This window comes from Chlorocebus sabaeus, chromosome 7 (assembly GCF_047675955.1).
Source record: "Chlorocebus sabaeus isolate Y175 chromosome 7, mChlSab1.0.hap1, whole genome shotgun sequence".
NCBI lineage: Eukaryota > Metazoa > Chordata > Mammalia > Primates > Cercopithecidae > Chlorocebus > Chlorocebus sabaeus.
The window spans coordinates 26,916,343-26,933,934 of NC_132910.1; the positions used below are offsets into that span (position 1 = coordinate 26,916,343).

The 17,592-nt window shown below is 38.5% G+C and overlaps 1 protein-coding gene across 1 annotated transcript in view; it reads right to left on the minus strand.

Moving 5' to 3' along the window:
- Nucleotides 1-438: 438 nt before the first annotated feature.
- Nucleotides 439-17,592, minus strand: part of CDKL2 (cyclin dependent kinase like 2) — a 47,910-nt gene continuing 30,756 nt past the window's right edge. The window contains exons 11-14 of the mRNA XM_007998910.3: nucleotides 13,471-13,594; nucleotides 13,140-13,246; nucleotides 3,150-3,238; nucleotides 439-818 (exon numbers count right to left, since the gene is read on the minus strand). Of these exons, the coding sequence (XP_007997101.2) occupies nucleotides 3,173-3,238; nucleotides 13,140-13,246; nucleotides 13,471-13,594 (297 nt within the window). The 3' untranslated portion in view covers nucleotides 439-818; nucleotides 3,150-3,172. The remainder of the gene's footprint in view (nucleotides 819-3,149; nucleotides 3,239-13,139; nucleotides 13,247-13,470; nucleotides 13,595-17,592) is intronic.

Here is a 17,592-nt window from a genome sequence, read left to right on the forward strand (position 1 = left end):
AGAGTAATCAGTCCTGATCAATTCCGTATGGAACATTAGCACCAGAATCTTATAATACAGAGAACTAGCCAGTGCCAGAGTGGTAGTAAGTCCTTCGAAAGAGGTTTCTCTGTCAAGCTTGCATTAGTGTGGTTCTTAGAAGATCAGCAGAGAGGTCAGAGTCTCATAATATACTGATAGAACATCAACAATAAGTACAGAAACCAAAGATACACATCTACCCATGGACAGGAGTTACATATTCCCTTAATATCTAGAAACATGTAAGATTTTTAAGTGTGTTTTCATAGTTAAATTTGGGCAAAGCAAACAGTTTCTCTTACTGATCCTAGTTTCTTCAGTTTTCTTCAACTGGTCCTAATTATTATCACCTACCCCCACCAAACCCACTCCTAAATAAATGTACACATTTATACAGAAAACACACAAAGTTCAATGCATGAGTAATATGGCCTTTTATAATATTTCTCTCTGTCCCCCTTTTTTACTCACTTTTAATCATGGGAAACTTAAAATATACAATCTTCTAACAGTAAATACACATTCATGTAACAAGAACCGTATCACTGTTCTTCCACTGGATATATCTTGAAATAGCATCAGTGGACATGAAAGGTAATGGGATAACATTTGAGGAGGGCCATTTGTTCAATCTTCCTTTGAAACATTTGGAAGTCTTTGTCTTTCCTTCTTCTAGAAGGCCTTCCTTAGAAAATGCAGGCAGTTCAGAAGGAAATGATCAAAACCATGAATCTCTCCTCTTGGGATATCAGCACTCTTGCTGCAAAAAGATGTCATCTCAAGTGCAAGAGCAGCATCTAAAAGCACAGGAGGATATACCATCAACTATTTTACATAAAATCCTTCTAAAAATTAATTTCTATCTCACTTGCTTTCTCACATTGCATATATTGATAATATTGGTGGGTACTATGTAGTTTAAGAAAACCTTAGATTTCAATTAGATGTGTCAACAGCTAATTTTTAAGACAATCTTTAAAACAATTACCAATCAAAACTATCATGTGTATGACCAGGCGCGGTGGCTCACGCCTGTAATCCCAACACTTTGGGAGGCCAAGGCGGGCAGATCACCTGAGGTTGGGAGTTCAAGCAGCCTGACCAACATGGAGAAACCCCATCTCTACTAAAAATGCAAGAAAATTAGTCGGGCATGGTGGCCCATGCTTGTAATCCCAGCTACTCAGGAGGCTGAGGCAGGAGAATCGCTTGAACCTGGGAGGCGGAGGTTGCAGTGAGCAGAGATCACGCCATTGCACACTCCAGCCTGGGCAACAAGAGTGAAACTCTGTCTCAAAAAAAAAAAAAAAAAACTACTATATGTAACACATATCTCCTTTTATGCAAATAATGACTAATTCTGACAAAACACATACAAGTTTTGCAGAGCCTGTAGTTTACACAGTTTGTATGAATTAGTTGTTCATTGCTCAACATGAATTAACTGAAATGAATGAATTGCAAAGACTCTCCCAGGGCCTTGAAAGGACCTGTGCAAATGAAAGATCAAAACTTAAGCTTTGTTCACTTCACAGTGAATTCACCTTTGATGTCACAGATGCTCAAAATGCTTTGTAAAGATTAACAGATTAATTCCAATAATACAGTTATGGGCTGGGCATGGTGGCACATGACTGTAATCCCAGCACTTTGTGAGGCCAAGGCAGGCAGATCACCCGAGGTTGGGAGTTCAAGACCAGCCTAGCCAAGATGGTGAAACCCCATCTCTACTAAATACACAAAAACTAGCTGGGCATGGTGGCACACACCTGTGATCCCAGCTACTCGGGAGGCTGAGGCATGAGGATCACTTGGAGGTTGCAGTAAGCCAAGATTGCGCCACTGCACTCCAGCCTGGGTGACAGAGCAAGACACCGTCTCAAAAAAAAAAAAAAAAGTTACGCGAATGTAGGAATTTATCATCATAATATTTTATATAGTTAATGAGATATTAAACATTGAATGACTTGCTTGAGCAAATAAATTATCACTCAAAATGGTCTGATCGGCCAGACACGGTGGCTCACACCTCTAATTCCAGCACTTAGGGAAGCCAAGGTGGGCAGATCACTTGAGCTCAGGAGGTCGAGGCCACCCTGGGCAACATGGTGAAACCCCATCTCTACCAAAAATACAAAAAAATTAGGCGGGCTTTGTGGCACACACCTGTGGTCCCAGCTACTCAGGAGGTTGGGGTGGGAGGATCGCTTCAGCCTAATAGGCAGAGATTGCAGTGAGCCAAGATCACACCACTGAACTCCAGCCTGGACAACACAGTATGATCCCATCTCAAAAAAAAAAAAAAAAGTCTGATTTTTGTTTTGGTTTTTTAACACTAAAAAAGTTATATTTAAAAGGAAGTCAATAATTTGGTATAGCACTGATCTCTCTTTATTGGGAAAAATATTGCCAAGTATAGTCATGCACTATATAACAACGTTTAGGTCAACAATGGGCTGCATATACAATGGTAGTCCCATAGGTTATCATGAAGCTGAAAATTCTTATTGCCTAGTGACATCATAGACATGATAACATCATAGTGCAATGCATTACCTTTTCTATGTTTTGATATATGAATACTTACCATTGTGTTACAATTGCTTACAGTATTCAGCACAGTAACATGCTATACAGGTTTGTAGCTGAGGAGCAATAGGCTGTACCATATAGCCTAGGAGTATAGTAGGTTATATCATCTAACTTTGTGTAAGTAGACTATGATGTTAGCATAACAGTGAAATCACCTAAGGATGCATCTTTCAGAACATTAAGCGAGGCATGGCTATAATCAATGTTGCTTTACAGGCCCACAGGGCAAATGACTGATAAGGGAGATAGGTATATATCTTTCTTGAGCACTTGTCACACTAAATTCACATTACTATATCCAATAAAATGCAGGAGATTAGTTTAAGAGCAAGAGATATATGCTCTATGAAAAGGGATTTCATCTCAGAGATAAATACTACTTCTGGTTTTCTAAGTGGCACAACTCTTTCTCTATCAGAAGCTCTCATGGAATCAATCACTGGAGAAGGTTTCAGCTGAAAAATTGGTCTTCAGCAAGCCACAAAATAGTACCCGTGAAAGGCTGCACGGCTTTAAGTATGGGAAATCACACCTACCCAGTTCAGAACCAAAATGGTTCTCAGTGCTGGTGTTCCATTTGAGGCAAATCAGCCCCTGAATCATCTGACAGGGGAGGTCCTGATACCTGTAAATTAATAACAGAGCATCATAGGTTCTCAGTAATTGCAAAAGTTCCACTTCCCCAAAATTTCAATTCTATTTGTTCAAATATTAGATGTTTAGAATTAACTATTCATAGCTCAAGTTGCCTACATGGAAAAGAACGAAGTAAGGGGACATTATTCTTTTCCTTTTTTTTTAGTACCAAACATTACTGTTGAGTGGATGTTATTCTTTGATCTTAGTGTATGTATATGTTAAAAGATAATTCTGATCTGCTATGGCAGTGTAAGCCCACTACAGCCCATCTCTTCTACTTATTACAAAAATACAAAAACAAAAACCTGTTGGAACCATCATATAAAGACTTTGAAGCAGCCCTTATAACTCTGCTACATGAAGTAAAGGAAAATATACTTGAAATGGATGAAGGGATAGGAATTCTTAGCAGAGAAATAGACACTATAAAAGGGAGTCAAATGTATATTTTAGGACTAAAAAGTACAGTATCTGAAATTTTAAAATCTCACTGGATGGGCTTAATAGCAGAATGAAGATGATAAAGTAAAAAGTCAGAGAACTTGAAGACAGATGTATAGAAATGGCCCAACCTGAAGATTAGAAAGAAAAAAGTTTAGGAAAAAGTGAACAGTATCGGGAACCTATGAGAAAATACTAAATGGTCTACCATACATATCATTAGACTCTCAGAAGGAGAGGTGAGAGATTATGGCACAAAAAAAATTTTTTCAAAAAACAATGACCAACAACTTCCCAAATCTGGTAAAATATGTAAGTTTACAGATTCAAAAAGGCTGTCAAACCCCAAATAGGATAAACTCAAAGAAAACTATGTCTAGATACATCATATTTAAGCTAATGAAAAGAAAAGATAAAAATTAAATCTTGAAAGCAACTAGAGGAAAATGAAACATTACGTACAGGGAAACAATTCAAATGCCTGAGAATTTCTCACCAGAAATTACAGAGACCATAAGACAGAAGAATCACATCTTTACAGTGCTGAGAGGAAAACAAAACAAAACAAACATGTCAACCCAAATTCCATATCCAATAAAATATAATTCAAGAATTAAAGTAAAATAAAGTCATTCTCAAATGAAGAAAAACTAAGAACATTTGTCGCCATCAGACCTGCTCTGCAAGAAATGCTAACAGAAGTTTTTCAGGCTGAAGGAAAATAATACCAGAGGACAACTGGAATCTAGGGAAAAGAGAGACCAACAGAAACGGTAAAGAGCTAGGTAAATATAAAAGACAACTTTTTCCTCATAAATTGTTAAAAATATTTATGACTGTTTAAAATAAAACATATAATGTATTTGGGGTTCTGAAGACATATAAATGTAGTACATATGAAGTTCTAACATAAAGTGCAAACTGGGAGAAGGGAATACGTTTGCAAGGTTCCTACTTCTTTTGTTGTTAATTATTTATCAAGAGAAATTATTTCTTAGACCACATATTCATGTTTCATAGTTCAGGAACACAGGTAAGTGACAAACTTCTAGGTAATTCAACCCAAAGAAATCCTTTGCATTCCAAAATCACTTTGTATTCTGAAAGATACCAGCCTTCCCCATCTCCTCCAAATCTTTCACAGAATCATAATTTCTGTAGAAATCTGCATATGTCTTCTTTCTTGCTTCAGCCACAGCAATCTTACAGATAGCTGCAACCCCCAGGGATACAATAAAGGTTCCAACAATATGAAATCACAGACATTTGGCCAGAAGATCACACAGCTGAGGTTTTGCCAAAGCGCTGGAAGCCATGGTAGTTACCGTCCTTTATAGGTATGTCAACCTCAGAACCAACGTCTTTCCTGGATGATGGAGAAATGGATGGGCAGTTCCTACTTTTTATTTCAAGGGGTACAATGTAGACTACGAAAAATTAGTGATGTATATTGTAATTCCTTGAGCAATCACTAAAAAAATATATAAAAAGATATTGCTGAAAAAATACTAAAACTATTCAAAAACAAAAGAAAACTGGAAAGGAAAAACAGGAGCAAACAGAAAACAAATAATAAAAAGATGGGACTAAATCCAAAAACATCAATTATCACATTAAATGTTAATGGTCTAAACATTCTGTGGTCAGCAGGATTGTAAAGCTATGCCCTTAAGATTCCTGTCCCTAGCTAGTTAATCAAACTAATTTCAGTACTGATATGAAGGGACTTTGTACATGGAATAAATATTACTAATTAGCTGTTAATTGTTACTAATTTGCTGTTAAATGTTACTAATTAGGATAGACTATCTTCGTGGGCCCAGTGTAATCATGTGAGCTCTTAGCATCAGAGTGAGTCAGAGATGAGGCAGAAGGAGTGGTCAGAGAGATTCAAGTGTAAGAGAGATCTGACCACTGTTGCTGATTTTGAAGGCAGAGGAAGTGGGCCATGAGCCAAGGAATGCGGGTGGCATCTAGAAGCTGAGAACAACCCCCAGCTGTTAGCCAACAAGGAAATAAGGACTTCTGCCCTACAACCATATGGAACTAAATTAGCCCAACAACCTAAGTGAGCCTGGAAATGGTTTCTCCCCTAATGCCTCCAGAAAATAATGCAGCCCTGCAGACACCTTGATTTCCACCTGTGAGACTCATGCAGCGAAGCAGCTGTGCCCAAGCTTCTGACTCAGAAACTGAGATAATAAATGGATATTAATTTAGTGTGTTAAGTAGTCCCCACCATTCGTGAGGGATATGTTCCAAGGCCCCCAGCAGATGCCTGAAACCTCAGATAGTACCAAGCCCTAAATATATAGTATTGTATTTTTTTTTATCTGAAAGCCTAGACAGCTACTAAGCAATAAAAGGGTAGGTAGCATATGTATACAGCATGGATACACGGGACAATGGGACGATTCATGTCCCAAGCAGAACGGAGCCAGACAGCTCGAGATTTTATCAGGCTATTCAAAATGGCGTGCAATTTAAAACTTAAGAGCAGTTTATTTCTGGAACTTTCCACTAACATTTTCAGACCACAGTTGACCATAGGTAACTGAAAATGCAGAAAGCAAAACTATAGATAAGGGGGGACTACCATATCTCTAAGGTAGCAGAAATAATAAATGAATACACATTCCAATTAAAAGGCAAAGACTGACACAATGTATACAAAGGAAAGATCCTACTTATATGCTGTCTGTGAAAGAAACACTTTAAATATAAATATAAAAACCAGATAGGGTGAAAGTAAATGAAATCAACAAGATTTACTATGCAAACATACGTATAAGAAGTTTGGAATGGCTATTTTAATATCAGATAAAACAGAATTCAAAGCACAGACCACTACCAGAGATAAAGAGAGGCATTTCATAATGAGAAAAGGGACAATGTATCAGAAAGACAAAACAATTATGTGCAAATACCTAATAACAGAGATTTAAAATACATAAAGCAGCCAGGCGTGGTGGCTCACTCCTGTAATCCCAGCTACTCAGGAGGCTCAGAAGGAGGTCAGGAGTTTGAACAACACAGCAAGGCCAGCCAAAACAACAGAGCAAGACCCCATCTCTCAGAACAAAAAAGAAAAAAATTAGCTGGGTGTGGTGAGCTGTGCCTATAGTCTTAGTTACTCAGGAGGCTGATGGGGGAAGATCGCTTGAGCCTAGGAATTCAAGGTTGCAGTGAGCTATGATCATGCCACTGCACTCCAGCCTGGGCAACACAGTGAGACCCCATTTCTAAAAAAAATAAAATAAAATAATAAAATACATGAAGCAAAAATAAATAGATATAGGCCAGGTATGGTGGCTCATGCCTGTAATCCCAGCACTCTGGGAGGCCGAGGCGGGTGTATCACTTGAGTTCAGGAGGTCAAGATCAGCCTGAGTAACAAAGCAAGACTCTGTCTTGAAATAAATAAATTGGCCGGGCGCGGTGGCTCAAGCCTGTAATCCCAGCACTTTGGGAGGCCGAGACGGGCGGATCACAAGGTCAGGAGATCGAGACCATCCTGGCTAACGCGGTGAAACCCAGTCTCTACTAAAAATACAAGAAAATTAGCCGGGCGAGGTGGCGGGCGCCTGTAGTCCCAGTTACTCGGGAGGCTGAGGCAGGAGAATGGCGTGAACCCGGGGGGGCGGAGCTTGCAGTGAGCCAAGATCGCGCCACTGCACTCCAGCCTGGGGCACAGAGCGAGACTCCGTCACAAAAAAAAAAAAAAAAAAAGAAAAAAAAAAAATAAATAAATTAATTAATGTAATTAAATTAAATCAAACAGATATAAGAGATAAATAGGCAATTCTACAACATAATAAAAGATTTTAACAGCACTCTTTCAAGAACTGATAGACCTAAACAAAAAAAATTAAGAGCATAGATGATCTAAAGAATACTGTACTATTAACCACCTTGATCTAGTTTCACATTTATAGAACAATTAATCCAACAACAAAGAATATACATTTTTTTCAAGGGAACCAAGTCAATCACCAAGATAGACTGTAGACCATAAAACATGTCTCATTGAGTCTAAAAAAATCAAGATCACACTGAGTGTATTCTCTGACCACAATGGAATTAAATTACAAATTAATCAGTAAGAAGACATCTAGGGAAACCTCAAATACCTGGCTATTAAACAACATTTCTAAATAATTCATAGGTCAGAGAAGAAATTACAAGGGAAATTAGAAAACGTATGGACTAACCTTTTTTTGTTGTTGTTGTTTGAGATGGAGTCTAGCTCTGTCCCCCAGGCTGGAGTGCAGTGGCGATCTTGGCTCACTGCAAGCTCTGCCTCCCGGGTTCACACCATTCTCCTGCCTCAGCCTCCCGAGTAGCTGGGACTACAGGCACCCGCCGCCACGCCTGGCTAATTTTTTTGTATTTTTAGTAGAGACGGGGGTTTCACCATGTTAGCCAGGATGGTCTTGATATCCTGACCTCATGATTCACTCGCCTTGGTCTCCCAAAGTGCTGGGATTACAGGCATGAGCCACTGCACCCAGCCTAGACTAAGCTTAATGTTAAAACATGACAAAGATATCTTTTTTTTAAAAAAAGGATATTATAGTAGCAGTAATAGGAGGTTAGATATATACAAAATAATTAATCAAATAAGTAAATATATTAAATTATACATAGAATAACATACAGCTAATTTTCTCACTCTCAAAGAGGATAGTAAACTAGACCAAACTCTGTGATGTTGGATTCGAATTAAAGGAATCCTTGTAGATTTCAATAAGCATAGAAATGAAAATACAACATATCAAAAGCTGTGGGATGAAGGTAAAACAGTGCTTAGAGGAAAATGTGTAGCTTTACATGTTTACATTACACACACAAAAATCTAAGTGACCAAGTGATGGGTTACCTTAAGAACCTAGAAAAATTGAGCAGAATAAACCCAAAAAGGGAAAAACTAAGAGGAGACATCAATAAAAATAGGGAACCGACAGATAACAGAGGAAATTAACAATGCCAAAGGCTTGATTTTGTTGAAAAACACAACAAAATTGACAAACTCCTAACTATACTGATCAAGAAAAAGAAAGTGAACATAATAAAGTAAAAATAAGTAAGGAATAATCATCACAGTCCTTACAGATATTAAAAGGACAATAAGAGGTTAGGTGCAATGGCTCACGCCTGTAATCCCAGCACTTTGGGAGGTTGAGGTGGATGTATCACTGGAAGTTAGAAGTTTGAGACCAGCCTGGCCAACATGGTGAAACCCTGTCTCTACTAAAAATACAAAAATTAGCCAAGTGTAGTGGCTCACTTTGGCTAAAAAATTAGCCAAGTGTAGATTACTCACTACAAGTGTAGTAATCCCAGTAACTCAGGAGGCTGAGGCAGGAGAATCGCTTAATCCTGGGAGGTAGAGGTTGCAGTGAGTTGAGATTGTGCCACTGTACTCCAGCCTGGGTGACAGAGCAAGATTCCATCTCAAAAACAAAAATAAAACAGAAGGACAATAAGAGAATACTATGAACAACGTCATGCCGACAAATTTTAAAAATTGTATGACATGAACAAAAGTATTAAAAAATACAACCTACCAAAAGAGACACAAGAAGAAACAGAAAATCTGAATAGCACTATATTTTTTAAAGAAATTGAAATCAGGCTGGGCACGGTGGCTCACACCTGTAATCCCAGCACCTTGGGAGGCCAAGGCAGGCAGATTCCCTGAGGTCGGGAGTTCGAGACCAGCCTGACCAACATGGAGAAACCCCTTCCCTACTAAAAATACAAAATTAGCCAGGCATGGTGGCACTTGCCTGTAATCCCAGCTACTTGGGAGGCTGAGGCAGGAGAATTGCTTGAACCCAGGAGGTGGAGGTTGCAGTGAGCCAAGATCGCACCATTGCACTCCAGCCTAGGCAACAAGAGCCAAACTCCGTCTCAAAAAAAAAAAAAAATTAGGCCGGGCGCAGTGGCTCACGCCTGTAATCCCAGCACTTTGGGAGGCCGAGGCGGGCGGATCACAAGGTCAGGAGATCGAGACCACAGTGAAACCTTGTCTCTACTAAAAATACAAAAAAAATTAGCCAGGCGCGGTGGCGGGCGCCTGTAGTCCCAGCTACTCAGGAGGCTGAGGCAGGAGAATGGCCTGAACCCAGGAGGCGAAGCTTGCAGTGAGCTGAGATCGTGCCACTGCACTCCAACCTGGGCGACAGAGCCAGACTCTGTCTCAAAAAAAAAAAAAAAATATATATATATATATATATTCAAAACTTTCCCCAAAATAAAGCTCTTGGGACAGATGGCTTCACCAGAGAATTCTATTAATCATTCAAGGAACAAATAACACCAACTTATTAAACCTTTTCAGGAAATAGAGACCACTTCTCAACTTGTTTTATGCAGCTAACAAAATCTCAATATTAAAACATGACAAATATATTTTTTTAAAAAAGGGAAATCACAGTAGCAGTTACAGGAGGTTACATATATATCAAATAAGTGCATATATTAAATTATACATGGAATAACATACAGCTAAATTTCTCACTGTTAAAGAAGAGAATAGTAAACTAGACCAAACTCTAGGTGTTGGATTACAATTAGGGGTATCTTTGTAGATTTCAGTAACCATAGGTAGAAATAGAAATAAACTCATAGTAAATGTGTATGTATGTACATGTCTATGTACCTAGCTCTGTCCACTAAGAGGGCCTTGGAACAATGACTCCCCCAAATCAATGAACACACCTAGAGCCCAGATCTTAATTTCTAAATATGATTTTCTACTAAAGGAAACTAGGGATCCTTAGAGAAGTGGCTGATTCCAGGTTGGTACAAATCAATCTGCATTATCTGTTGCACCAGATAGCAAAGAATTCCTCAAAGAATAATGAGGACATGTCAAAAGGAGACAGAAGCTACCTTGAAGGGTATCCCACTAGAAAAACTGGACTAGTTTGAACATCAAAATAAATAATGACTCAACAATGTGAAAACAAACCACCATTAAAAATGGGCAAAAGATTTGAGCAGATATTTCATCAAAGAAGATATACAGAAGATATACAAATGACAAAAGATTCTCAACATCTTTGTCATTAGGGAAATACAGATTAAAACCACAATGAGATGCCACTTCAGACCTATTAGAATGGCTAAAATTAAACTGACAATACCAAGTGTTGGTGAGGATAAGACACAACTGAAATTATTATGCATTGCTGGTTGAAATACAAAATGATGTAGTCATTTTGGAAAAATTTGATAGTTTCTTATAAAGTTAAACATACACTTACCAAATGACCCAGCAAATCCATTTTCAGGTATTTACCAACTAAATGTGAAACTATATATTCACACACAAAAAACACATTTACAAATGTTTATATAACACTTCACGTTTAATTGTCAAAAACTGCAAACCACTCCACTGTCCCTCAGCTGAAAAATGGATAAATAGATAAATAGACTCCACCTCTAAAAAAAAATTGTATTACTGGGCGTGGTGGCCTGCACCTGTAGTCCCAGCTCCTTAGAAGACCGAGATGGAAAGATGGCTTAAGCCCAGGAGTTCAAGGCTGCAGTGAGCTATGAGCATACCACTGCACTACAGCCTGGGCAACAGAGCAAGACCACATGTCCAAAAAAAAAAAAAAAGAGGCCAGGTACAGTGGCTCATAGCCAGGTGTGTTAGAGCACGCCTGTAGTCCCAGCTACTCAGGAAGCTGAGATGGGAAGATCGCTTAAACTCAGGGAATCAAGGCTGCAGTAAGCCATGATGGTGCCACTGCACTCGAGCCTGGATGACACAGCAAAATTCTGTCTCAAGAAAAAGAAGTAAAGAAGTATATAAGAAATGTATTGATACTCTATGGTTCCTAAATGTGGAATCTGTGACAGTGATTAATCTTCATGTGACAGAAATTTGTTCAGTTTTAATTAAATGGTGCTATAGAAATTGTCGGCAAGAGATAAGGCAAAGCAATCACAGCAATAAATCCTTTCCTCAGCATCTCTAGATAATTTATTATCCTCAGTAACACTACTCCTTTGTAGAGCTCTGCAGAACTATTAAAGAGTTAACAGTGAGGCCGGGGGCAATGCCTCACACCTATAATCCCAGCACTTTGGGAGGCCGAGGCAGGTGGATCACTTGAGGTCAGGAGTTCAAGACCAGCCTGGCCAACATGGTGAAACCCTGCCTCTACTAAAAATACAAAAATTAGCCGTGCACCTGTAATCCCAGCTGCTCATGAGGCTGAGGCACATGAATCACTTGAACCTGGGAGGCAAAGGTTGCAGTGAGCTAAGATTGCACCACTGCACTCTAGCCTGGGTGACAGAGTGAGACTCTGTCTCAAAAAATAAAAAAAGAGTTCACAGTGGAAAAAGCATCACCATGGATAAGGAACAACATACAGGAACTCTCTATGAAATGGAAATGTGTTAATAATGAGGATGGAGAAATAATTCTAAAACAAAAGTTGTCTAGCTTCAAGCAAAGGTGAAAAATCTGTCTGAAGCAGTAAAAGGAAAGTACAATGTCCATAGCCAAAGTTTGTAGCTAGTTATGGTTGGCTCAGGAGATTTAAGTTTGTCAATTTTTTCAGTGTAAAAATGACTGATATGGCTGTTGATATAAAAGTAATAGAAACACATATATTCTGAAAAGTTAAGAGCAATGATAGAAAAAAATGACTATATGGAATAGCAAATCTTTAACATGGATAAAATGGATTGTGTTCGGGAAAATATGTCAAATAGATCATCTATTTTGAAAGAATAAAAACAATTCCAGAGTTTCTCTCTTTGAAAGGTAGGGTGTTTATAACTTTGGAGTTAATGTAGTGAAATACTACGAACTATAAAATAAATAAATAAATAAACCTAGTAGTTAACAAAAACTGTAGCTAGGCTGCATACCCAGACACACACATTTTTAACCTATAAAAAATGGATTACTGGCCAGTAACCATAGCTCACGTCTGTAATTCTAACACTTTGGGAGGCTAAAACAGAATGATCACTTGAGGCCAGGAGTTTTGAGACCAGCCCAGGCAACATAGCAAAGCCTCATCTCTACAAAAAATTTAAAAATTAGCTGGATATGGTGGTGCATGCCTGTAAACTCAGCTATTTGGGAGGCTGAGGTAGTTGGATTGCTTAAGCTCAAGAGTTTGAGGCTGCAGTGAGCTAGGATCACGTTACTGCACTCTAGCCTGGGCACCAGAACACGACCATGTCTCTAAAAAAAAAAAAAGTATTATGGCAAGTTAGGAAACATTTATGTAAATATATATGTAATAAAGGTACTAAGTGCGATGAATGAAACAAACTTTAGCAAGCAAAATGTTATAAATCCCACCAATAAACCTGCACAATTCTTAAGAGCAAACTCTCCCTAAAATACTTTACTAGTAAGTATGAGAGAGACCCGAGTTCTGTCCATCCTATAAAGAGTATTTCTGTACCTGATGTAATGTAATACTGGGGGTGTGCAGGTCAATAGCGGCCAGAGAAGGAATTCGAGATTCTGAAAGAATTTTGCTGTCTTTCTTTGTTAGCCTGGAATTTCGAGCTAGATAAAAATGACCATAAACACAGTGAAAATATTAGACATTTTGTTAGTTTTTAGTTTTTGACATTCTCTACTTGTTACTCAGTATGTACTTATTAAAATAGGTATTTACATACTTAAATATGTAAAGTTACTATGAATTTTTATTTTTAAATTCTGTTTATTTAAAATACATTTTAAATACTCTAAACAGACTATACAAAGTAAAAGCATTATCAACATACCTGTGCCTTCCAATGCTCTTAGTTCAGGGAGATGATTATAGTTTAGTTCAGGCAAATGGACATCTGTCCTGGAGTACTCCCTTCTTTTCTTACTTGCCCAAAAGAGGCTTTTTTCACTAGAGACCTAATATCATCAACATAGTCAACAAAAAAGAATTAGTTTCAAGGTTAGCTAGGCTTTCCTTCTTTTGTAACTCCTATGTTCATATCCTAAAATTTGTGAAATTGAAGGTCTATAATAAAAAATTTGAAGGATATTAATAATAGAAAAAAATTTCATCCAATTATTTCAAATGTCTTCCTCATTAAATTCATTAAAATTGCTAACAAGTAGATAACTTGATTGCTATGAGTTTCTCCTCCCTTTGCCAATTATCAGTGTGTAAATCCCAGCAAGTAGTAAAAGGTTAAAAGATGGGCATTGATGCCCTGGTTCTTCAGGCCAGCAAGGTCGGGCCTTACAACACTTCCTAGGCTTTTCAGCAAATAGTTGCTGTTGTCTTCATAAATTTTGAACAGTTTATCTTCACATGTATATCACATCTCCCCCTAGCTTATTTTTCACTTTCCCAATATAATTTTGTTATTCATTTTTCTATATTTGTCCTTGTCTTGCTCCTCAGAGTAAGAATATAATACTATCCTCCTAGGAATACAATTTATTAAGTAAAGAATTATAACTTCAATTATTTTCCTAATCTTTCTTAGTACTATTATTTCACAGTTGATAAAGTCAGAAAAAATGTCCGGAGCTGCGTGGCCCGGCCATAGCGATTATAACTGACGACTGACACCTGAGCTCTATACATTTCCACTTTATGCCTCCTCCCTAGATTTACTTTCTTCCTTGTTCTGCTGTCTCATACGCCAGTACAAAATGGCACTCTTCCGGGTTCTTCATCACCCATTTTCCCGCGCCCGGGAAAATGATCAACTTACAGCGCAGGTGCCATCCCACGCCCGGGAAAATTACCAACCGATGGCGCAGGCGCAACATGACCTCCGACCGAAGAAACCAATACCTACCTGGCCACGCCCACTGCAGGGCCACCATCATCGCCCTGGCCCAACCTCCACCCTTGCTGGTCTATATAAGGCATTACACTGCCACCAATAAACGAGACTTGATCAGGATACTGTCTTGTCTCCATTTCTCATGTCTCTTGTCCCCCCGAGTTCCCACTCCCTCTTCTAGGGCCTACATTGACGATCCCGCGGGTCGGGACAAAAAAATAGTGAGGAATAGCAGCAGCACTTCAATTCTGCATCCTTATGAATTTGACACTTTTCCAATATTTTTCATTCGAGAATCACAGAAACCCTGTATTCATATGTATGTATAATGAACTACATACACACAAGCATATGTATAATGAAATTAAGTTATTGAGGTTCCTTGATGCCTCAAACTTAATATTCTGTGAGTTATGCTATTCTGGCTGCCAGAAATTCTTCACAAGTCCTGCAGTGAGCTTTTGAGTTTCTTTCTTTTGGATGTTTCTGCTTACTCTTTTCCAAGCGCTAAGGCTATTGGTTCAAGTTGGCTATAAAATAAAATAGTTCAAGAAAACTACATGCAAGTACAAAAAATAAAATTTAAAAATGAGTTTAAACTACCAGATTAACACATTCAAAGAGTGAAAATAAAACACATAATAAGTATTTATAATAATATATTTATTCACACATCAGAATGGGGGCATAAAACATGGGAGAGAGGTACTGATCTTTAACATACAAGTTGAAGAAAGTCTAGGCTTAGCTCTGCTTGCATTAATTTTCATTAAGGAAAGACTCCACTGGGTCTTCGCCCTCCTAATCTTCACCTCCTTTCTTGATTACCTCTTCCAAAGAAGAATAAATCAGATCTAAAATTATCAGCCAGCATTGATTATGCAATACCTGAAAGCAGGTTGATATCAGTTCTGGCAAAATGGTATTAAACCAGCTATTTTGAAAAGCCTTCCTGATTAAAATAATCTTCCAAAGCAAATCAGGATTTTAAAACACAAATATCCACAAAGAAACCAAAAAAGAAAGTATTATAAGCACAGAAATTATAAACTAAGAATAATTAAAAGAAAAATAAATACAATGTCCAAATCATGAGAGAGATGAAAAGGCTGTATTTTCCAGCACTGAAGATAGTGAGAGAAGTAGAGAAGGGAAATTTGTCTCACACACACACACACACACACACACACACACACAAATACTCCTTTGGGAATACATCCATACCTCCCTTTGTTGTGAAAAGCATTCATTCATTCAGTGTGGAGTCTTTCCTTAATGAAAATTAATGCAAGCAGAGATAAGCCTAGATTTCCTTCAACTTGTAGGTTGTAAGTCAGTACCTGTCTCCCATGTTTTATGCCCCCATTCTAAGGCGTGAATAAATGTATTATTATAAATACTTATTATGTGTTTTATTTTCAGTCTTTGAATATGTTAACCTGGTAGTTTGAACTCATTTTTAAATTTTAGGCCAGGCATGGTGGCTCACACCTGTAATCCCAGCACTTTGGGAGGCCAAGGTGGGCAGATCACCTGAGGTCAGGAGTTTGAGACCAGCCTGGCCAACATGGAGAAACCTCGCCTCTACTAAAAATACCAAAATTAGCTGGGTGTGGTGGTGGGTGCCTGTAATCCCAGTTACTCGGGAGGCTGAGGCAGGAGAATCGCTCAAATCAGGGAGGCAGAGGTTGCAGTGAGCTGAGATCATGCCACTGCACTCTAGCCTGGGCAACACAGTGAGATTCTGTCTTGAAAAACATATAATATATATATATATTTGTACTTGCATAGGAAGGAAAAGTACAGTGAGGAAAACAAAAGCACAAATCTCTGCCTTGGAAGCTTACATTCTAGTCGGGGGAGACAGACAATATATAAGAGTATATAGACGATGTCAGGTAAATGCAATGGAAAAAAATAAGCAAGGAGAAGGCATCGAACATAAAGGGAGGCATAATGAGTTACAAGACTTCACAATAAGGTTTCATGTGAACTAAGGAAGAGAAAAAGTAAATCCATTGGATTATCTGGGGGAAGGATATTCTAAAGCAAAAGAAATAGCAAGTGCAAAAGCCCAAAGGTGGGAGTATGTCTGACCATGTTCCAGGAATAACAAGGAAATCAGTGTGGTAGAACAGATTGATGGAGAAAGAGTAGGTGGGGATGGGATAGAGGGCTGGGTGGAGTCAATCATGCAGGCACTTATAGACCCTGTAAGGACTTTGGCCTTTCCTCAGACACAAGAAGCTCAGACATAAGAAGCTAATGGAGTATGTTGAGCAGAAGAATGATGAGAGTTTCACCTAACTTTAAAAGAGAAACATTCTGGATGCCATGCCGAGAATAATAATGCTCCTTCCTGTGCTATCTCTAAATACAATATGATACTATGCTTTAATTTGCTGATCCTCTAGATCATGAAGTCCTTGAAAAGAAAGATTTATTTATTTCCAGTGTCTCACACATAATAAATGATTGATAAATATTTATTATATAAATAAATAGAATCGTTTCTTTCTTTTTTTTTTTTTTCGTGAGACAGGGTCTTGGTCTGTCACCCAGGCTGAGGTGCTGGGGCACAATCACGGCCACAGCTTACCACTGTATCCTCAACTTTCCAGGTCCACCCACCTTAGCCTCCCAAGTAGCTAGGACTACAGTCATGTGCCACCATACCCAGCTAATTTTTTAAAAAAATTTTTGTAGAGACAGGATCTTGCCATGTTGCTCAAGCTTGTCTCAAACTCCTGGGCTCAAACTATCCTCCCGCCTCAGCCTCCCAAAGTGCTGGGATTGTAGATGTGTGCTACCATCTCCGGCCAATAGAATACAGCCACCAAAAATCTGGTGTGGGTGAGATAAGACAATTTATATTCTCATCTACTCTAAAAAAGAACTGATCAGCAATCATCAAGGCGAGAAAATTTACTATGTTATTAAAGAAAAAATAAAACAAGCCAGGCACAGATGGCTCATGCCTGTAATACCAGCACTTTGGGAGGCCAAGGCAAGGTGGATCACAAGGTCGGGAGTTCGAGACCAGCCTGGCCAAGATGGTGAAACCCTGTCTCTACTAAAAATACAAAAATTAGCCGGGTGTGGTGGCAG